This window comes from Tachyglossus aculeatus, chromosome 1, assembly GCF_015852505.1.
Source record: "Tachyglossus aculeatus isolate mTacAcu1 chromosome 1, mTacAcu1.pri, whole genome shotgun sequence".
Classification (NCBI taxonomy): domain Eukaryota; kingdom Metazoa; phylum Chordata; class Mammalia; order Monotremata; family Tachyglossidae; genus Tachyglossus; species Tachyglossus aculeatus.
Window position 1 is genome coordinate 105,860,594 of NC_052066.1, and position 23,402 is coordinate 105,883,995.

At 45.6% G+C, this 23,402-nt stretch overlaps 1 protein-coding gene across 1 annotated transcript in view; it reads left to right on the top strand.

Annotated features, from left to right (window-relative positions):
- Positions 1-23,402, top strand: part of CFAP61 (cilia and flagella associated protein 61) — a 389,026-nt gene that overhangs the window by 118,492 nt on the left and 247,132 nt on the right. The window contains exons 9-10 of the mRNA XM_038744718.1: positions 3,472-3,561; positions 15,259-15,449. Of these exons, the coding sequence (XP_038600646.1) occupies positions 3,472-3,561; positions 15,259-15,449 (281 nt within the window). The remainder of the gene's footprint in view (positions 1-3,471; positions 3,562-15,258; positions 15,450-23,402) is intronic.

Consider the following 23,402-nt stretch of genomic DNA (forward strand, 5'->3'; position numbering starts at 1 on the left):
TGAGCCACTTATGGGGCAAGGAGTCTGTCCAACCTGATTATCTGATATCTTTCACCGTGTTTGGTACTCCCCACATGTCCTCACCCTGAGGCGGGCTTGGAAGTATCTGGGAGCCCCAAGCCCCTCCCCAGTCTATCCAATATAAAGCAATGTAGGGGTGGAAGTGCATGAATACATTCATTTCATTCATTCGTTCATTCAATCATATTTATTGAGCGCTTACTGTGTGCAGCGCACTGTACGAAGCGCTTGGGAAGTCCAAGTTGGCAACATATAGAGACGGTCCCTACCCAGCAGCGGGCTCACAGTCTAGAAGCGGGAGACAGACAACAAAACAAAACATATTAACAAAATAAAATAAATAGAATAAATATGTACAAGTAAAATAAATAGAGTAATAAATATGTACAAACATATATATATATACATATATATATACCTACATATGTATACATATATATATATATGTGATATATATATATATATATATATACCTACATATGTATACATATATATGTGCTATATATATATATATATGCAGGTGCTGTGGGGAGGGGAAGGAGGTAAGGCAGGGGGGATGGGGAAATGAAGACTGGAAGCCCCATGTGGGACCACCTGATCACCTTGGAACCTCCCCAGCTCTTAGAACAGTGCTTTGCACATAGTAAGCGCTTAATAAATGCCATTATTATTGTTATTGGATAGGGACGGCAATAGTCTCGGCCTAGTTGGCAGAGAAGGTGGGCCTATGGAAAGAGTGTGGGTGGGGAGGGATCCTGGCTGGATTTTGGATGCGTAGGTGTCTGAGTGGGGCCCAGAGTTTCTGAGCAGCTCTCCGTTCCAGGTACAGTACGTTTTAGCCTTTCATTCATTCAGTCCTATTTATTGAGCGCTTACTGTGTGCAGAACACTGTACTAAGCGCTTGGGAAGCACAAATCGGCTACATATAGAGACGGTCCCTACCCAACAACGGGCTCACAGTCTAGGAGGTCGCCACATATACCTTAATTTTTGAACCCTTAGAGGGCCAATTCCATGTCTGTAGCTCTTCAGACTCTTTCTATTCCCATGCTTAGAACAGTGCTTTACAAGCAGTAAACTCTATTTAATCCATCAATCCATGGCATTTATTGAGTGCTTACTATTTGCAGAGCACTGTACTAAGAATTGGGGAAAATACATTATAACAATCAATCAATCAATCAATCGTATTTGTTGAGCGCTTACTGTGTGCAGAGCACTGTACTAAACACTTGGGAAGTACAAGTTAGCAACATATAGAGATGGTCCCTATCCAACAGTGGGCTCACAGTCTAGAAGGGGGAGACAGAGAACAAAACAAAACATGTTAACAAAATAAAATAAATAGAATAGATATGTACAAGTAAAATAAATAAATAAATAGAGTAATAAATATGTACAAACATATATACAGGTGACATATATACAGGTGACATACAGGTGTTATAACAATATAACAGACACATTCCCTTCCAACAACAAGTTTACAGTCTATAAGGGGAGACAGACGAGGTGGAGTTTACAGTCTAATAAATACAGTTAAATATTAAATTGTATTAATGACTACTTCAGCACTTAGAACAGCGCTTTGCACATAGTAAGCGCTTAATAAATGCCATCGTTATTACTCATAATCCTGACCCTAACCCGGTGCTTCACCTTAATAGCTTTGCCCACCCTGGTTTTAACTCTAATCCTCGATCCATTCGAATCCAGATCTTAATCCTGTCTTTGGCCCTAATCTGATAGTTAAAACCAGGATTTCCTTTAATCGAGGTTGACTTTGAGTTTTGGAAGAACGAATGATCATAACTTGCTGACTACTGGTTTATAAGTCATAGGACTGTAGACATTTGCCACTCTGCCCCCTGGGTACTCTGCCCCCTTTTTTATCTGCTGCCAAATTGTACTTTCCAAGCGCTTAGTTCAGTGCTCTGCACACAGTAAGCGCTCAATAAATATGATTGAATGAATGAATGAATGAATAAATGCCCATAGCCAAACCAAGAGCCCAGCCCTGGTTTTAACCCTGCTGCAGAGACCTGGGGGCTAAACGCTGGGAATGGAGTGAGCACGAAGCCAGGGAGATGCTGTAAATCCTGCAAGGCTCAAACAGACAAGACTGGAAGCTCAGGGTGGGCAGGGAACACGTCTAGCAGCTCTGCTGTATTGGACTCGCCCAAGCACTTAGTACAGTGCTCTGCACACAGTAAGTGCTCAGAAAATACCATCGATTGATTGAAAGAGGACAAATTCTCTAGATCGTAAGCTCATGTGGGCAGGGGACAGGTTTACCAGCTCTGTTGTATTGTACTCTTCCAACCGCTTAGTACAGTGCTCTGCTTAGAGTAAGCGCTCAAATATGATTGACTGATTGAAAGAGAAGGAGAAATCCTCTCAACCATAACTTTGTTGTGGGCAGGGAATGTATCCAACAGCTCTGTTATATCATTCTCTCCCAAGCGCTTAGTACAGTGCTCTCCCCCTCACCCCCCCTCCATCCCCCCATCTTACCTCCTTCCCTTCCCCACAGCACCTGTATATATGTATATATGTTTGTACATATTTATTACTCTATTTATTCATTTTACTTGTACATATCTATTCTATTTATTTTATTTTGTTAGTATGTTTGGTTTTGTTCTCTGTCTCCCCCTTTTAGACTGTGAGCCCACTGTTGGGTAGGGACTGTCTCTATATGTTGCCGACTTGTACTTCCCAAGCGCTTAGTACAGTGCTCTGCACACAGTAAGCGCTCAATAAATACGATTGATTGATTGATTGGTGCTCTGCACACAGCGCTCGATGAGTATGATTGATTGGTTGATTGGTTGGTTGAAAGAGAGGGACAAATCCTCTAGACAGTAATCTGGTTCATTCATTCAATCGTTCATTCAACCGTATTTATTGAGCGCTTACTGTGTGCAGAGCACTGTACTAAGCGCTTGGGAAGTACAAGTTGGCTACATATAGAGACGGTCCCTACCCAACAACGGGCTCACAGTCTAGAAGGGGGAGACAGACAACAAAACAAAACATGCGGACAGGTGTCAAGTCGTCGGAACAAATAGAATTAGAGCTAGATGCACATCATTAACAAAATAAATATAATACAGGTAAAATAAATAGAGTAATAAATCTGTATAAACAGATATACAGGTGCTGTGGGGAGGGGAAGGAGGTAGGGCGGGGGGGATGGGGAAGAGGAGAGGAAAAAGGGGGCTCAGTCTGGGAATGGGCAGGGAACGTGTCTACCAGCTTTGTATATCATACTCTCCCAAGCACTTGGTACAGCATTCTGCACACAGAAAGTGTGCAATAAATAGTTAGATTGATTGATTGAACAGATATATTTGGTGGGAAAATCAAGGCAGTGGATGGAGAGACTCCAGCAAAGAAAGTTTTGACTTCAAGAGGGATTTTTATCCAGCCCAATGCCTTTTCTGCAGGTGGAGGCGGTGAAGGAAGGTGGTCTCTGCCAGCTCCCAGATGGAGCCACTCCAGGAGAAGCCAGCGGTGACCATCCGGATGATTTAAAGGTGAGAAGCAGCTCAGAAAGAGCCTGGACTTCTCTGTGGAAAGCGAATCGTTAGCCTCCGATAAAAGGCCATATTTATGTAGGGGTTACATTCTCGAAGAACCCCACATTGCTGCTCTCACACCATGACTGACATTGTGCACAAATGCACAACAATTTTGTCCGACATCACAACAGCAAGAACAGCCTGGGAGTCAGAGGTCATGGGTTTCATTCTAGACTGTGAGCCCGCTGTTGGGTAGGGACCGTCTCTATATGTTGCCAAATTGTACTTCCCAAGCATTTTGTACACTGCTCTGCACACAGTAAGTGCTCAATAAATATGATTGAATGGGTTCAAATCCCACCTCTGCCAATTATCAGCTGTGTGACTTGGGGCAAGTCATTTAATTTCTCTGTGCCTCAGTTACCTCATCTATAAAATGAGGGATTAAGACTGTGAGCCACACGTGGGACAACCTGATCACCTTGTATCTCCCCAGCGCTTAGAACAGTGCTTTGCACATAGTAAGCGCTTAACAAATACCATTATTATTATTATTATCATCAGACGTATGTTGTCAGAAGAACATTCTCTATTTCCCCGATAGTGTTCCATCCAAAAACTTTGGTGAAAAAGTACATGATAGGATAGCTGACTGTAGAGCAAAACCAAGTGAATATAGGAAAATTCTGGGGTACTACGATGTCAGATTTTTTTTTACCCAAAAATGTATTTTGATGGGCCTTTCAAAATACTACATGCTTTCAATAGACATTCTTGGAACTGACATTTGTCTCTGGACTGAAAGCTCACTGTGAGCAGTGAATATGTCTGATTATTGTTATATTGTACTCTCCCAAGTGCTTAGTACAATGCTTTGCGCACATTAAGCACTCAATAAATACAATTGCATGAATGAATGAATGAATGTCATATACATCGAGTTGTCCCTTGAGTTCTTAGGAGATGATACCACCACATGTGCATTAAATGCACAGTTGTTACCCCAAATCAAAACAAAATTAAGGATAAGAACCTTGTCTAATTTGCTTGTATAATAATAATAATAATATTGGTATTTGTTAAGCACTTACTATGTGCCAAGCACCATTCTAAGCCCTGGGAGGATACAAGGTAATCAAGGTTGGCACCTGTATATATGTATATATGTTTGTACGTATTTATTACTCTATTTATTTATTTATTTTACTTGTACATATTTATTCTATTTATTTTATTTTGTTAATATGTTTTGTTTTGTTCTGTCTCCCCCTTCTAGACTGTGAGCCCACTGTTGGGTAGGGACCATCTCTATATGTTGCCAACTTGTACTTCCTAAGCACTTAGTACAGTGCTCTGCACACAGTAAGCACTCAATAAATACGATCGAATGAATGAATGAATGAATGTGGGGCTCACAGTCTTAATTTCCATTTTACAGATGAGGGAACTGAGGCCCAGAGAAGTAAAGTGACTTGCCCAAAGTCACACAGCTGACAAGTGGTGGAGCGGGGATTCGAACCCATGACCTCTGACTCCCAAGCCCGGGCTCTTTCCACTGAGCCACGCTGCTTGTATCCACACCAGCACTTAGTAGAGTGCCTGGCAACATTGTAAGCACTGAAACAATACCGTTATTATTATTCCTATTATTATTATCTGTGTATGGGCGGAAATTCTTTCAGGTGTCCCCCATGAATTTTTGGAAGAGAAAAGAATTCATACAAACTGTGGCCTATGCTTGAAATCATCCGGGCAAGGCAATGCTTCCAGGTACCCTCAGTGGCACTCTGCTGTGTGACCTTGAGCAAGTCACTTCACTTCTCTGGGCCTCAGTTCCCTCACCTGTAAAATGGAGATTGAGACTGTGAGCCCCACGTGGGACAAGGACTGTGTCCAACCCAATTTGCTTGTATCCACCCCAGTGATCCGCCCCCCAAGTGATTACTACAATGCCTGACACACAGTAAGTAAGTGAGAAGCAGTGTGGCTCAGCGGAAAGAGTTCGGGCTTTGGAGTCAGAGGTCATGGGTTCAAATCCCGGCTCCACCAATTGTCAGCTGTGTGACTGTGGGCAAGTCACTTCACTTCTCTGGGCCTCCGTTCCCTCATCTGTAAAATGGGGATGAAGACTGTGAGCCCCCCGTGGGACAACCTGATCGCCTTGTAACCTCCTCAGTGCTTAGAACAGTGCTTTGCACATCGTAAGCGCTTAATAAATGCCATTAAAAAAGTACATAACAGATACCACAAATATTATTATTATTATTATCATCATCATAGCACATTTGGGACAGAATGGCCAGTGCCTGTGAGGAGCAGTTGTTGATGATGATGACGGCATTTGTTAAGCGCTTTCTATGTGCCAAGCACTGTACTATGCGCTGGGGTGGCTACAAGTAAATCAAGCTGGGCACAGTCTCGATCCATTTTACAGATGAGGTAACTTGAGGAGCAGAGGAATGAAGTGACTTACCCAGTGTCACACAGCAGACAAGTAGCAGAGATGGGACTTGAACCCATGACCTTCTGAGTTCCAGACCTGTGCTCCCTCTAGTATGCCGTGCCTCAGTGAAAAGAGCATGGGTTTTGGAGTCAGAGGTCATGGGTTCAAATCCCGACTCTGCCACTTGTCAGCTGTGTGACTTTGGGCAAGTCACCTAACTTATCTGTGCCTCAGTTACCTCATTTGTAAAATGGGGATTAAGACTGTGAGCCCTCCGTGGGACAACCTGATCACCTTGTAATAATATTAATAATGATGATGATGGCATTTATTAAGCGCTTACTATGTGCAAAGCACTGTTCTAAGCGCAGGGGAGGTTACAAGGTGATCAGGTTGCACCACGTGGGGCTCACAGTCTTAACCCCCATTTTACAGATGAGGTAACTGAGGCCCCTCCCCAGCGCTTAGAACAGTGCTTTGCACGTAGTAAGTGCTTAATAAATGCCATCATTATTATTATTATATGCCATGGCTGCTCCTGCAGTTCTGCCAATATTACAGCAGCTGACAGAATGTGCCCCAAACAACGTAACCGTCAGCCCTGTGGCAAGCTTTGTGCAGGATCATCATCAATCGTATTTATTGAGCACTTACTGTGTGCAGAGCACTGTACTAAGCGCTTGGGAAGTACAAGTTGGCAACATATAGAGACAGTCCCTACCCAACAGTGGGCTCACAGTCTAAAAGGGGGATCCACCCAAGATCCCGGAGATCGTGGCCCCTGGAGGAACCCAGCCCCAAAAGATTCAGGGAGGCCTCCAAATAGTCCCTGCTAATGGTTAGTACAGTGCTAGTGCTTCGCACATAGTGCCTGGCACTAAGTATCATTAAAATAAAAAAAGTGAAGACACCCTGGAGGAAATCTAGAAGGATTTCAGAAAGAGAATAATATTTGAGTGCTAGCGCTTAGCACATAATGCCTGGCACTAAATATCATTAAAATACAAAAAAGCTGAAGACACCCTGGAGGAAATCTAGAAGGATTTCAGAAACAGAATAATATTTGAGTGCTAGCGCTTAGCACACAGTGCCTGGCACTAAATATCATTAAAATAAAACAAGCCGAAGACACCCTGGAGGAAATCTAGAAGGATTTCAGAAACAGAATAATATTTGAGTGCTAGCGCTTAGCACACAGTGCCTGGCGCTAAATATCATTAAAATAAAAAAAGCCGAAGACGCCCCGGAGGAAATCTAGAAGGATTTCAGAAACAGAATAATATTTGAGTGCTAGCACTTCGCACAATGTGCCTGGTGCTAAATATCATTAAAATAAAAAAAGCCAAAGACGCCCTGGAGGAAATCTAGAAGGATTTCAGAAACAGAATAATGTTTGAGTGATAGCGCTTAGCACATAGTGCCTGGCACTAAATGTCATTAAAATAAAAAAAAGCCGAAGACACCCTGGAGGAAATCTAGAAGGATTTCAGAAACAGAATAATGTTTGAGTGCTAGCGCTTAGCACATAGTGCCTGGCACTAAATGTCATTAACATAAAAAAAAGCCGAAGACACCCTGGAGGAAATCTAGAAGGATTTCAGAAACAGAATTATATTTGAGTGCTAGCGCTTAGCAAATAGTGCCTGGCACTAGATATCATTAAAATAAAAAAAGCCGAAGATGCCCCGGAGGAAATCTAGAAGGATTTCAGAAACAGAATAATATTTGAGTGCTAGCGCTTAGCACATAGTGCCTGGCACTAAATATCATTAAAATAAAAACAGCCGAAGATGCCATGAAGGAAACCTAGAAGGATTTTAGAAACAGAATAATATTTGACTGTGACCTTCCCCTTGCGCAGGGGTGTCAGGGTTGACATAAATTCCCTGCAGATGCATTTAAGCAGTGTGGCTTAGTGGATAGAGCAAAGGCCTGGGACTCAGAAAGACCTGGGTTCTAATTCCGGCTCTGCCACATGTCTGTTGTGTGACCTTGGACGAGTCACTTCTCTTCTCTGTGCTTCCCTTGCCTCATCTGTAAAATGGGGATTAAGATCATGAGCCCCACGTTGGGAAATGGATTGGGTCCAACTTGATTACCTCGTATCTACCCAGGAATTAGAACAGTGCCTGGCACCTAGTAAGCGCTTAATAAATACTGTAAAAAAAGAAAGAAAAAGTGGCTCCAATGGGTTTGTGCAGGAGAAGAGAATTCCGCCGAAGCAGATTTTGAGCTTGCTTTGGCCAGAGAATCAAGGAAGGGAGGGAGGGAGTCTGCAGTGGTTGCATCCCCAGCCACTTTGGGGAGGATTGAGATCCTGATTACTCTTCTTAAGCGCCCGATCAATACTAGTGAATGATGGAAGAGCAGAGCATGAACTTCCTTAATTGTCAAACGTTGTTCGGGGATCGGAGAGTACCAGGCCGATCACGGTGCAGCGCGGATCGGAACAGCCGGAGCAGGGCTACTTAGCCTCCTAGACTGGATCGAATGGCTTTAACTCAATTGGGTTTAGTCCAGAACTGTACTTGATTACACCCAGCTAATAATAATAATAATGATGGTATTTGTTAAGCCTAATGCTAGGATAAGTCCAAGGAAAACGTGGAAGGGGCAGATCAGCAGCTAGATGGATAGAAACCATAATAATGATAACGGAAGAGTCGTTAGCAAGGTTACAGATTATGGCAGAAGATAGGACGTTCTGGAGCAAATATGTCCATAAAGTCCCTATGAATCAGAAATGGTTTGATGGCACTTTATATGTATATAAAATTTGTTAAGTACTTCCTATGTGCCAAGCACTGTACTAAGCCCTGGGGTGGGTACAAGCAAATCATGCTGTTCCACATGGGACTCACAGCCTTCGTCCCGGTTTTGTAGATGAGATAACTAAGGCCCGGAGAAGGGAAGAAACTTGCCCAAGGTGTCACCCGTCACCCGGGGATGGGTTCGTTCAGGAATCGGCACACAAAAGAGAGAGAAAGACAGACAGAGAGAGAGAGAAAGGGGGGTGGGGGACAGAAAGGCTGAGTTTTATACAAAATTTATTCCGCGAGGCAAATGGAATTAATTGATTATTTTGGACATGGCGAATTGAACCTCCCTTTCGGGAAGAATATACTTATGTGTTACTTATGTTTGGCAAAACCCCCAGAAGGACCTGGGTTCTAATCCCAGCTCTGCCACTTTTCTGCTGTGTGACCTTGGGCAAGTCACTTTACTTCTGTGGGCCTCAGCTACGTCATCTGTAAAATGGGGATTAAGGCTGTGAGCCCCACGTGGGACGAGGACTGTGTCCAACCCGATATGCTTGTTATGTGTGTTACTTATGTTTGGCAAAACCCCCAGAAGGACCTGGGTTCTAATCCCAGCTCTGCCACTTTTCTGCTGTGTGGTCAGAGAAGTGAAGAAACTTGCCCAAGTTGTCCCCCGTCACCCGGGGATGGGTTCGTTCAGGAATCGGCACACAAAAGAGAGAGAAAGACAGATGGGGGGGGGGGGGGGGGGGGGACACAGAAAGGCTGAGTTTTATACAAAATTTATTCCGTGAGGCAAATGGAATTAATTGATTATTTTGGACATGGCAAATTGAACCTCCCTTTAGGGAAGAATATATTTATGTGTTACTTATATTTGGCAGAACCCCCAGAAGGACCTGGGTTCTAATCCCAGCTCTGCCCCTTTTCTGCTGTGTGACCTTGGGCAAGCCACTTTACTTCTGTGGGCCTCAGCTGCCTCATCTGTAAAATGGGGATTAAGGCTGTGAGCCCCACGTGGGACGAGGACTGTGTCCAACCCCGTATGCTTGTAACCACCCCAGTGGTCCCACCCAGGAGGAGTTCACTTAGGCTTTGTTCGCACGTGGTGAGGTGGCTGGTTCTCACCCACGAGCGTTTCCCATTTGGGAGGAATAAATTTATGCCTTAGCCACCCATGGCGAAGGGCCTGGCTTCGAACCCCACGAGCGCTCAGCCCCGTGGCTCCTCAGTTGGTGCAGGCAGAGCGGGCATCTCACGCTCTGGGCAGAGTTGACCCCCGGCCGGCTGCTGCAAGTCTCCATCTGCTGCACAGAAGGCATTTATCATCTCTGCACCTAGGCCATTCCAGCTCCTGGCCTCGGTTTACCTAATCTCTGCCCTCCCAGCTCCTCCAGGCCTAATTTGATTGGCACGGAGTGGCCCTCAGTGTAGCAGTTTTGGTTGTGGGAGCAGAATCCCACCCACACTTCCGAGTTCCACCCGCTGGCTTGCGTGGTCACGAGATAACATTTGACCTTGAGATGCTGGGTACCCGGTTCACCTTGGGACACAGGGTCACGCAGCAGACATGTGGCAGAGCCAGGATTAGAATCCATTCATTCATTCATTCATTCATTCAATCGTATTTATTGAGCACGTACTGTGTGCAGAGCACTGTATTAACCATCATCAATCGTATTTATTGAGCGCTTACTATGTGCAGAGCACTGTACTAGGCGCTTGGGAAGTACAAATCAACCTTCCATGACCTTCTGATTCCCAGCCCGTGCTCTCTCCACTTGGCCATGCTACTTTTCTACTCACTGATAACAGCCTGGGTCATTAATTAATTAATTAATTCATTCATTCAATCCATCATATTTATGGAGCGCTTACTGCATGCGGACCACCGTATAAGCACTTGGAAAGCACAATTCAGCAACAAATAGAGAATAGAGAAACAAATAGAGAAGCAGCGTGGCTCAGTGGAAAGAGCACGGGCTTTGGAGTCAGAGGTCATGGGTTCAAATCCCGGCTCCGCCACTTGTCAGCTGTGTGACTTTGGGCAAATCACTTAACTTCTTTGGGCCTCAGTTCCCTCATCTGTAAAATGGGGATGAAGACTGTGAGTCCCACGTGGGACAACCTGATTACCTTGTATCTACCCCCAGCGCTTAGAACAGTGCTTTGCACATAGTAAGTCCTTAACAAATACCAACATTATTATTATTATTATTATTAAATAGAGCAATCCCTACCCGACAACGGGCTCACAGTCTAGAAGGGGGGAGACAGACATCAAAACAAGTCAACAGTCACCAATAGCATCAATATAAATAAATAGAATTATAGCTACATACACATCATTAATAAAATAGAGTAATAAATATGTACAAATATACACAAGTGCTGCCGGGCGGGGAGGGGGGTAGAGCAGAGGAAAAAGGGGGGGCTCAGTGTGGGAAGGCCTCCTGGAGGAGGTGAGCTCTCAGTAGGGCTTTAAAGGAGGAAGAGAGCTAGTTTGGCAGATGTGCGGAGGGAGGGCATTCCAGGTCAGGGGGAGGATGTGGGCCGGGGGTCGACAGCGGGACGGGCGAGAACGAGGCCCGGTGAGGAGGTCTTGTACGCTAGGCTCTCCAACAGCTCCTTCTAATTTGGGGCACAAAATGAGGCAATACCCAGGATAAGGTACCCTCAGAAAGAGTTAACAAGTAATCACCACAGTTCACCTTGGGACCGCAGCGGGGAAAGTCAGCCTGGCGTGGGACGTGTAGGTACCAAGCGGGGTGGATAAGTGTCACCCATGCTACATTAAGGGGTGTCATAGGGAACTACTCTGTAGAAGGTTCACCTGTACTGTCTTGGACTGTTTTCATTTGAATAATAATAATTATTATAATAATAATCATGGTAGGTGTTAAGCACTTACTATGTGCCAAGCGCTGCACTAAGCGATGGGGTGGTTACAAGCATATCGGGTTGGACACAGTCCCTGTCCCACGGGGGGCTCATAGGCTTAATCCCCATTTTACAGATGAGGTAGCTGAGGCCCACAGAAGTAAAGTGACCAGCCCAAGGTCACACAGAAGAAAAGTGGCAGAGCTGAGTTTAGAATCCAGGTCTTTCTGGTTTTTATCAAACAGATAAAACAGGAAATGTGCCCTGATTTTCCTCCCCTTCACCAACCTGGTGTAGCTGTCCTTTTTTTATTGTATTTGTTAAGCATGTACTATGTGTTAGGCACTGTACTAAGCATTGGGGTAGGTACAAGTTTCTCAGGTTGGACATAGTCCTTGTCCCATATAATATTAATAATAATAATAGTAATAATGATGGCATTTGTTAAGTGCTTACTATGTGCTGTTCTAAGCGCTGAGGGGGATACAAGGTGAGCAGGTTGTCCCACATGGGGCTCACAGTCTTAATCCCCATTTTACAGATGAGGTAACTGAGGCTCAGAGAAGTTAAGTGACTTGCTCAAGGTCACACAGCAGCTATGTGGTGGAGCCTGGATTAGACCCCTTGACCTCTGACTCCCAAGCCCGGGCTCTTTCCACTGAGCCACGCTGCTCACAGTCTTAATCCCCATTTTACAGATGAGGTAACAGAGGCCCAGAGAGGTGAAGTGACTTGCTCAGGGTCACACAGCAGACAGGAGATAGAGCTGGGATTAGAACCCAGGAGCCCACAGTTCTCCTGAGAAGCAGCCTGGCTCAGTGGTAAGAGCCCGGGCTTTGGAATCAGAGGTCATGGGTTCAAATCCCAGCTCTGCCACTTGTCAGCTGTGTGACTTTGGGCAAGTCACTTCACTTCTCTTTGCCTCAGTTACCTCAGCTGTAAAATGGGGATTAAGACTGTGAACACCCCATGGGACAACCTGATCACCTTGTAAACTCCCCGGCACTTAGAACAGTGCTTTGCACAGAGTAAGCGCTTAATAAATGCCATTATTATTGTTCCAACAGTTTTACAGGTGGGGCCAGGTCCAAAGTCGAGATGGAGGAGAGCAGAGAAGAGGAAGCAGGGGAATCAGATGTTCTGAAATTATGTAGCAAATATTTAGGAACACCTCGGTTGGGTGCGTGGGAAAGCAAGGTGCTGGGTTGTTTGGTCCAAGGAATCTCTTTCCATTTTGAAAAGAAGGAGCGAGAAGCAGAGAGGGAAGAGGATGGGATCGGCCAGCTAGGATCTCTCAACGGGGCGGGGAAGAAGTCCAGGAGCCGTGAGTAACCGGGTCGAGGGCTCAGGGGGCCAAGTTGGGAGACGGAAGCTAAGGTGGCCGGAAAAAAGGTAGAAGACAGCGATCCGGCAGGAGAAGGGAGATGTGAAAATGGGGAGTGGATGGAGATGGGAAGCAGCACAGCCTAGTGAATAAAACATGGGCCTGGGAATCAGAAGGACCTGAGTTCTAATCCTGGCTTCATCACTCGTCTGCCGCGTAACTTTGGACAAGTCACTTCTCTTCTCTGGGCCTCGGTTACCTCACCTGTAAATTGGGACTCGAAACTGTGAGCCCCAAGTGGGAAAAGGGACCGTGTCCAACCTGATTAGCTTGTGTCTACACCAGCTCTCAGAGCGGTGCCTGGCACATAGTAAGTGCTTAACAAATACCATAGAAAAGGAAGAGAAAAGAAACCCCAAAATTCTGTAAATTTTTCACAGGTCGCAGCGAGGGTTAATTTGGAAAACTCAGGAGCTCTGCTGGGGGGATGCTGAGGATGTCAGCACTAGGCAGAGAGGCTGATACTTTATGTGATCAAGCTATAGAGCATATGAATCAATGAATGAATCTCCATTTTACAGCTGAGGAAACTGAGGCAGAGAGAAGCTAAGTGATCTGTGCCTTAATAATAACAATAATAATTTTGGTATTAGAGGGGAAGAGGATGTCTTCCCCGTTTTTGGTATTCCCCAAAGTCATTCCACCGAAAATAGACCTTTTCTCCGTTTTGTTTCCCTACAGAAACAAGCCCACTTATGCTACAAAGAAAGCACCATGGCTTAGTGAATAAGCCTGGGGTTGGGAGCTAGAGGACCTGGGTTCTAATTCGAGTTCTGCCACTTATTTGCTATGTGACCTGGGGCAAGTCATTTCACTTCTCTGTGCTTCAGTTTCCTCAACTGCAAAATGGGGATTTAATACCTGTTCTCCCTCCAACTTAGACTGTCAACCCAGTGTGGGGTAAGCACTGTATTGAGCCCGATTATCTGTTTTCTACCCCAGCGCTTAGAACAATGCTTGACACATAGCAAATACCACAGAAAAGACACTCCCATGTCTTCTGCAATGGCCATGTCACAGAAGGTTGCTCCTGCAGGAAGCCTGGGCTTCTGCCCATGTGCTCAGAGAAGGACTGTGGTAGATGACTGTGGGATCAGACCTAGAATTCCTATTTCCCCTTGGAATTTGATCCCTGATTTTAATGGGTTGCATAGGAAAGTAAATTGCCAGCAAGGTAACTATCTCCTCTTTTTTTTTAATGGTATTGGTTAAGCACTTACTACATGCTAAGCACTGTACTAAGCACTGGGGTAGATCCAAGTTAATCAGGTTGGACACAGTCCCTGTCCCACTTGAGGCTCACAGTCGTAATCCCCATTTTACATTGACTGAAGCACAGAGAAGTGAAGGGACTTGCCCCAAATCACACAGCAGACAAGTGGCAGACTCAGGATTAGAGCCCAGGTCCTCTGACTCCCAAGATAGTGGTCTTTCCACTAGGCCAGTGGCCTGAGAGTCAGAGGACCTGGGTTCTAATCCAGGTCCATCATCTGCCTGCTATGTGACCCTGGGCAGGTCAGGTCAATCAATCAATCAATCAATCAGTCAGTCATACAGTATAACAGATTTGGTAGACATGTTCTCTGCCCACAAGGCAGCGTGGCTCAGGTGAAAGAGCCTGGGCTTGGGAGTCGGAGGTCGTGGGTTCGAATCCCGCCTCGGCCACTTGTCAGCTGTGTGACTTTGGGCAAGTCACTTAACTTCTCTGTGCCTCAGTTCCCTCATCTGTAAAATGGGGATTAAGACTGTGAGCCCCACATGGGACAACCTGATCACCTTGTATCTCCCCCAGCACTTAGAACAGTGCTTGGCACATAGTAAGCGCTTAACAAATACCAAAATTATTATTATTATTAAGGCACAGATCACTTAGCTTCTCTCTGCCTCAGTTTCCTCAGCTGTAAAATGGAGATTCATTCATTGATTCATATGCTCTATAGCTTGATCACATAACAGAGTATCAGCCTTCCTGCCTTGTTCTTTTCATCCCAGAATAGGGGCCAGGAGAAGGTCAATTCTAACTCTCTTATAGGAGTCAGGTAGTTTATTAAACATTCCTCCTCGAACTCAAGGGCGGCTCCCAATGTGCCGTCCCAGATGAAACTGGGGAATGGGGTAGGAGATGGGGGGAGCATGTGTGTGTGTGAGAGAGAGATGCTAAAATGCAGGGGTGATCCTAGCACGGCTCGTTAGCCAGAAAAACAGAAACCCAGTTTCCCTTGGTCTCCCATCTCTCCTTGCCGCAGCAGGCAGAGACGGAATCCACCATTTCCAAAGCTTCGTCTTTGGTACGTGATGACAGCGACGGAGATTCGCAGACCACCCCGCCGGCTCCCTCGCCAGCTGGGCAGGACGAGGACTTTCACCCCGTGTACCGAGGCGCTTCAAATGCTTTCTGCATTCAGCTGTTTTGCATTGATGAGAAACACGAAACGAGGCAGGTATCGATTTCTGGGTTTGCTGAATTTATATATATTCTCATGACCAGTTCCACGGTTCCTTCATTCAGCACGTAGAGCGGAAAAGGTGGGTTTTTCTTCTCGGGCCAACGTAGTGGCGTTTCCACTCCCGTGTCTTCCAAGGGGCTTACGAATTCATCTACCAACCCAGGGTTTTCCCCACTCACAACAGCCTAACCTTCCCTTGAGCTGAAAGTCTTTTCCGAGCACACCCAGACCCTCCACAAACACTTGACGATTTGGAGTGGCACGGTGCAGGCGTCTTTTCATAATCGTCCATATCCACAAGTGATGCCGTGGAGGAGAGGGAATTCCTACTGTGTGAAATCAATCGTATTTATTGAGCGCTTACCGTGTGCAGAGCACTGTACTTAGCACTTGGGAAGTACAAGTTGGCAACATATAGAGACAGTCCCTACCCAACAGTGGGCTAAAGAATCCAGGGAGTTTAGCCATAGTGTTTGTGTTCCTCCCTCTCCACCCCTACCACCTCTCCCTAAACGTGTTTCTGCCCCCGCTCCACTGTCCCCACTGAAAACGTCCTCCGTATCGCCTTCCTCCACGGCCTCCGGATTTTTTCCGACCCCGTTATCCCGGGAACAGTTGACGCCATCTCTTTCACAGCACAGGCTGCTCCCGTTTCCATTCCTGTCAAGAGCGTAGGCTGTCGTAGATGCCGTCCTCGCCTCTTAGAGAAGCAGCGGGGCCCGGCAGACAGAGTGCAGGCCTGGGAGCCAGAAGACCTGGGTTCTAATCCAGGTCCACCATCTTCCTGCTGTGTCACCTTGGCCAGGTCAATCAATCAGACATACAATAGAACAGATTTGGTCGACATGTTCACTGCCCACAAAGCACAGATCACTAAACTTCTCTGTGCCTCAGTTTCCTCAGCTGTAAAATGGCGATTCAATACCATTAGTGGTATTTATCAAGTGCTTACTATTCATTCATTCATTCATTCATTCAATCGTATTTATTGAGCGCTTACTGCGTGCAGAGCACTGTACTAAGCGCTTGGGAAGTACAAGCGGGCAGCATATAGAGACGGTCCCTACCCAACAGTGGGCTCACAGTCTATGTGCAGAGCACTCTCCTAAGTTCTTAGGCGAGTGCCCGCAAGAGCCTTGTATCAATCAATCAATCAATCAATCGTATTTATTGAGCGCTTACTGTGTGCAGAGCACTGTACTAAGCGCTTGGGAAGTACAAGTTGGCAACATATGGAGACGGTCCCTACCCAACAGTGGGCTCACAGTCTAGCAGGGGGAGACAGAGAACTAAACCAAACATATTAACAAAATAAAATAAATAGAATAGATATGTACAAGTAAAATAAATAAATAGAGTAATAAATACGTACAAATATATATACATATATACAGGTGCTAGAGTAGTCTAGAGGAATATAATCTACCCATTAGACAGTGAGCCTCATGTGGGACAGTGACTATGTCTGACCCGATTTATCTTGTGTCTATACCAGCGTTTATTTCAGTACTTTCGAGAGTAAGGATTAAGCAGCACAGGCCTGAGAGTCAGAGGATGTGGGTTCTAATCCTGCTCCGTCACTTTTTTTCAATGGTATTTGTTAAGCGCTTACTGTTTGTCAGACGCCATACTAAGTGCTGGGGTAAATACAAGCTAATCAGGTTGGACACAGTCCTTGTCTCACCTGAGGCTCTCAGTCTTAAACCCCATTTTACAGATGAGGTGATTGAGGCACAGAGACATGAACTGACTTGCCCAAGGTCACACAGCAGACACAGCGTGGCTCAGTGGCAAGAGCCCGGGCTTTGGAGTCAGTGGTCATGGGTTCAAATCCTGGCTCCACCAATTATCAGCTGTGTGACTTTGGGCAAGTCACTTAAGTTCTCTGGGCTTCAGTTACCTCATCTGTAAAATGGTTTTGACTGTGAGCCCCCCTTGGGACAACCTGATCACCTTGTAGCCTCCCCAGCGTTTAGAGCAGTGCTTTGCACATAGTAAGTGCTTAACAAATGCCATAATAATAATAATAATATTAATAATTATTATTATTAAGTGGCAAATCTGGGATTAGAACCCAGGTCTTTTTGACTCCCATGCCTGTGCTCTACCCACTGTATCCCACTGTTTCTCACTTACTTGTTGTGCGACCTTGGGCAAGTCGCTTAACTTCTCTGTGCCTCAGTTCCCTCATCTGCAAAATGGGGATTTAATACCTCTGCTCCCTACTACTTAGACTGCGAGCCCCTGTTGGGACGTGAGTTCCTTGTATCTACCCCAGCGGTTAGTACAGTGCTTGGCTCACAGTAAATCTTTAATGAATACCACAATTATTGACCAACATTTTCCGAGCCCTTTGCCTTTAGAGGCTCTGTTGACCTGACTCCTTCCGTCATAAAATGACCAGGAATGGGCGGTGGTCATGATGATTATGTTGATGGTATGTGTTCATACAGTCACCAGGAATGGGTGGTGGTCATGATGATGATGATGATGGTATTTGTTAAGTGCTTACTATGTGTATTATGTGCCAAGCACTGTTCTCAGATACAAGGTAATCAGGTTGTCCCACGTGGGGCTCCCAGTCTTAATCCTCATTTTACAGATGAGGGAACTGAGGCACAGAAGTTGAGTGACTTCCGAAAGTCACCCAAGCTGATAAGTGGCAGAGTCGGAATCGGAACCCACGACCTCTGGCTCCCAAGCCCGGGCTCTTTCCACTGAGCCACGCGGCTTCTCGCGTTTTGGGGGGCTTTCCCACATTTCAGAATCTGCTCTGGGCTGGGTGGCGGGAGGAGACAGAGTAGCCGGGGCGGCAGCTGCCCGCTCAGCAGCGGGGAAGGGGAAACGGTGCCGATGCCACCTCCCTGCTGTGGTCTGGGCAGCGGGAGTCTCACTGGTGTTCTCCGCTTTGGGCTGTGGTAGCAACCCTCCTGCCAGGGTGGCTTGGGTGGAGATTTTAGATGCATAAATCTGGGCTCCTATGCGGGGAGGGGTGTGTATGTTTGTGTGTGTGTATGTGTGTGCCAACTTGTACTTCCCAAGCCCTTAGTACAGTGCTCTGCACACCGTAAGCGCTCAATAAATGCAATTGAATGAATGTGTGTGCGCGTGTGTTCAGTGTGTTCAGTGTCCACGTGTGCTTCCCATTTCTCCATCCTACTCTTCTAAACTGTGAGCCCACTGTTGGGTAGGGACCGTCTCTATATGTTGGCAACTTGTACTTCGCAAGCGCTTAGTACAGTGCTCTGCACACCGTAAGCGCTCAATAAATACAATTGAATGAATGAATGCGTGTGCGCGTGTGTTCAGTGTGTTCAGTGTCCACATGTGCTTCCCCTGCTTCCCATTTCTCCGTCCTACTCTTCTAGACTGTGAGCCCACTGTTGGGTAGGGACCGTCTCTATATGTTGGCAACTTGTACTTCGCAAGCGCTTAGTACAGTGCTCTGCACACCGTAAGCGCTCAATAAATACAATTGAATGAATGAATGCGTGTGCGCGTGTGTTCAGTGTGTTCAGTGTCCACGTGTGCTTCCCCTGCTTCCCATTTCTCCGTCCTACTCTTCTAGACTGTGAGCCCACTGTTGGGTAGGGACCGTCTCTATATGTTGGCAACTTGTACTTCGCAAGCGCTTAGTACAGTGCTCTGCACACCGTAAGCGCTCAATAAATACAATTGAATGAATGAATGCGTGTGCGCGTGTGTTCAGTGTGTTCAGTGTCCACGTGTGCTTCCCCTGCTTCCCATTTCTCCGTCCTACTCTTCTAGACTGTGAGCCCACTGTTGGGTAGGGACCGTCTCTATATGTTGCCAACTTGTACTTCCCAAGTGCTTAGTACAGTGCTCTGCACACCGTAAGCGCTCAATAAATACAATTGAATGAATGAATGCGTGTGCGCGTGTGTTCAGTGTGTTCAGTGTCCACGTGTGCTTCCCCTGCTTCCCATTTCTCCATCCTACTCTTCTAGACTGTGAGCCCACTGTTGGGTGGGGACCGTCTCTATATGTTGCCAACTTGTACTTCCCAAGCACTTAGTACAGTGCTCTGCACACAGTAAGCACTCAATAAATACGATTGATTGATTGATTGATTGATTTTTTTCCCCATGACCATGTGTATTCTGTGGCCACATCTTTTTTTGTTTGTTTGTTTGTGTTTCAGCGCTTGCTATGTGCCAAGCTCTGTACCGAGTGCTGGGCTAGATACAAGCTAATCAAGTTAGACACGGTGCATGTCCCTCATGGGGCTCACCGCCTTAAATCCCCATTTTACAGATGAGGGAACTGAGGCACAGAGAAGTCAAGTGACTTGCCCAGGATCACACAGCGGGCAAGCGGCGGAGGTGGGGTTAGAACCAAGTCCCTCTGACTCCTAGGCCAATGTTCAGCGCTTTCAGTGCTTAGAACAGTGCTTTGCACATAGTAAGCACTTAATAAATGCCATTATAATTATTGCTATGTTCTATCCAGTAGGCCTTGCCGCTACTCGATTTTAACTCTGTCCTCCCTCTCTTTGCCCCTTCCTTTCACCATCCCCATGCTGTCTGCCCCCAGCCTCTCTTTTTGTGTTTTTTTTCTGTCTCTCTCACTCCGCCTTTCCTCTCCGTCTCTGTCCCTCTCTCTTTCACCTCTTCTTCCCCCATCTCTGCGTGTGGTTCTCTGTGGGTGTGTCTCTCCCTATCTGTCTCTTTCTCCATTTCCATCTCCCACCCCAATCCTGTCTCCCTCCATCTGTCTCTCTGTCCATTTTGATCTCTAACCCGAATCCCTAATCCTAAACCTTCACTGCCTCTCTAGACTATAAGCTTGTTGTGGGCAAGGAAATGTGTCTGTTACATTGTTAGATTGTCCTCTCCCAAGAGCTCAGTTCAGTGCTCTGCACACAGTGAGCCCTCAATATCAATCAATAAATCAATCGTATTTATTGAGCGCTTACTGTGTGCAGAGCACTGTACTAAGCGCTTGGGAAGTACAAGTTGGCAACATGTAGAGACGGTCCCTACCCAACAGTGGGCTCACAGTCTATACGATTGACTGACTCTGCATCTTTCCCTTTCTCTATGGCCTTTTCGGCCCCATCCACTGAGGTGTTCACCGCTTGCCCTCTTTAAGCATGCACAATTCTGACCCCAATTACCACCACACCCTCCCTATCCTGTCATCCCCCCCTCCTCTGGCCTTCTGACTACATCCCACCCCTGTCTCTTGTCGTCAGCAAGTAGAGAAGCAGCGTGGCTCAGGGGAAAGAGCACGGGCTTTGGAGTCAGAGGTCATGGGTTCAAATCCCGGCTCTGCCGATTGTCAGCTGTGTGACTTTGGGCAAGTCACTTTACTTCTCTGTGGCTCAGTTCCCTCATCTGTAAAATGGGGATTAAGACTGTGAGGGCCCAGTGGGGCAACCTAATCACCTTGTAACCTCCCCAGCGCTTAGAACAGTGCTTTGCACATAGTAAGTGATTAATAAATGCTATTATTATTATTATTATTAATCCCCACACTCCCCTAAGGACCTCCCCGCTTTACCTCCTCTGCCCCTCCATATCCTGACTGCTCTTCTGGTGCCAGCTCAGAAAACCATTTCCTCACCACCCCCTCCCTTTCCCAGCCCATAAGGGTCTATTTATTTTATTTTGTTGTTTTGTTAGTATGTTTGGTTTTGTCTCCCCCTTTTAGACTGTGAGCCCACTGTTGGGTAGGGACTGTCTCTATATGTTGCCAATTTGTACTTCCCAAGCGCTTAGTACAGTGCTCTGCACACAGTAAGTGCTCAATAAATACGATTGATGATGATGATGATGATGATAAGGGTCACTTGTCTTCCTGAAGTCAAGAGCAAAGCCTAGGAACGCTGTGTATGAAAATCACGTGTTTTTATTCCTGGAGAAAGCTGAATCTTTGTCCTCACCACATTATTATTACTCTTCTTCATTCATTCACTCAGTCGTATTTATTGAGTGCTTACTCTGTACTAAGTGCTTGGAAAGTACAATTCGGCAACAGATAGAGACAATCCCTACCCAACAGCGGGCTCACAGTCTATAGGCCACTGATCCAGAAATGGGCCTCTCTTTTTTCTGACGGTATTTGCTAAGCTCTTACTACATGCCAGGCACTGTACTAAGCGCCGTAGTAAATAAAAGTTAATCAGGTTGGACAAAGTCCGGGTCCCACATCGGGCTCACAGTCGCAATCCCCATTTTGCCCCCCGCCTTACCTCCTTCCCCTCCCCACAGCACCTGTATATATGTATATAGGTTTGTACATATTTATTACTCTATTTATTTATTTATTTCATTTGTACATCTTTATTCTATTTATTTTATTTTGTTAACACGTTTTGTTTTGTTGTCTGTCTCCCCCTTCTAGACTGTGAGCCCGCTGTTGGGTAGGGACTGTCTCTCTATGTTGCCAACTTGTACTTCCCAAGTGCTTAGTACAGTGCTGTGCACACAGTAAGCGCTCAATAAATACGATTGAATGAATGAATGAATGCAGATGAGATAACTGAGGCACAGAGAAGTGAAGTGACTTGCTTGAGGTCACAACAGCAGACAAGTGGTGGAACTGGGACCAGAACCCAGGTGTGTATGATCCTCAGTCCCGTGCCCTAGTAGCCACTAGGCCAAAGAGATCTTTCTAGGAAGTATTTACGGTCCTGGGCCCATTGGAGTTATCAGTTTTCAACTGTCAAATCGACAGTGGAGACCCTCTGAACAATAGAAACAGCAAGCCTTTCGAGCTGTTCATCTGTCTAAGAAGAAGTGATTTCATCATCATCATCAATCGTATTTATTGAGCGCTTACTATGTGCAGAGCACTGTACTAAGCGCTTGGGAAGTACAAATTGGCAACATATAGAGACAGTCCCTACCCAACAGTGGGCTCACAGTCTAAAAGGGGGAGACAGAGAACAAAACCAAACATACTAACAAAATAAAATAAATAGAATAGATATGTACAAATAAAATAAATAAATAAATAGAGTAAAAATATGTACAAACATATATACATATTATACAGGTGCTGTGGGGAAGGGAAGGAGGTAAGATGGGGGGATGGAGGGGGGACGAGGGGGAGAGGAAGGAAGGGGCTCAGTCTGGATCATGATTTGGATCATTATTCTCCAATCCTCCTCCTCCTCCACCCTCCTCCCCTCCCCAAAGGTTTCTTCCTTTCCTTTTCTCCTTTTCTCTTTAAATCTCATGCTCTTTCGAGTATATTGTTGGAAAAGGAAAATTGCATTATTATAATTGGATATAATATATCTGAAAAATATGTCAATTAGCAACAGATACGTATCGGCATTTAACAAGATTGGTGAATATATCACTACGTTATCCCATTACAGGAATTTCTTGCAGGAAGATAGCTATGTTACTGGTATTTCATCAGATACTCCAAATGACAATCCGGGAAGTCATTGGATTTTGTGAAATTTCTTATCCATCAAACCCTTTACGAACATATGGCTCAACCCTCAATCCTCAGAACAGATGCCTGTCTCCTCTGGGCATGGACCTCCCATTGACTTTGAACCGAGCAGTTAATTTCTTAAGTCTTAGTTGTCATAGTTTCTTTAACTTCAGTAAACTGGTGGAATTAAATGAGAAAAACAGGGTCAGCTTTATCATTATCCTTTTACTAATAAGGCTTGAAACCTATGGGCCAAGCTAAGGATCCAAGTTTAAAGTTTACTTTAGATCTGTAAACATTTCTGAGACAGACGTCAGGACCATTGTTTTGGGATAGAAAAGGAAGCAAGAATAAAGAAGTTAGAGAAAAAGGATGAGAAAAGGGCTGCACATATCAGGCGCTCCAGTTGCCTTAGAAAATAACAATAATAATGATGGCATTTGTTAAGCGCTTACTATGTGCCAAGCACTGTTCTAAGCACTGAGAAGACTCTATTTGGTTGCCGACCTTGCTTTATTGCCTAGGAAAGC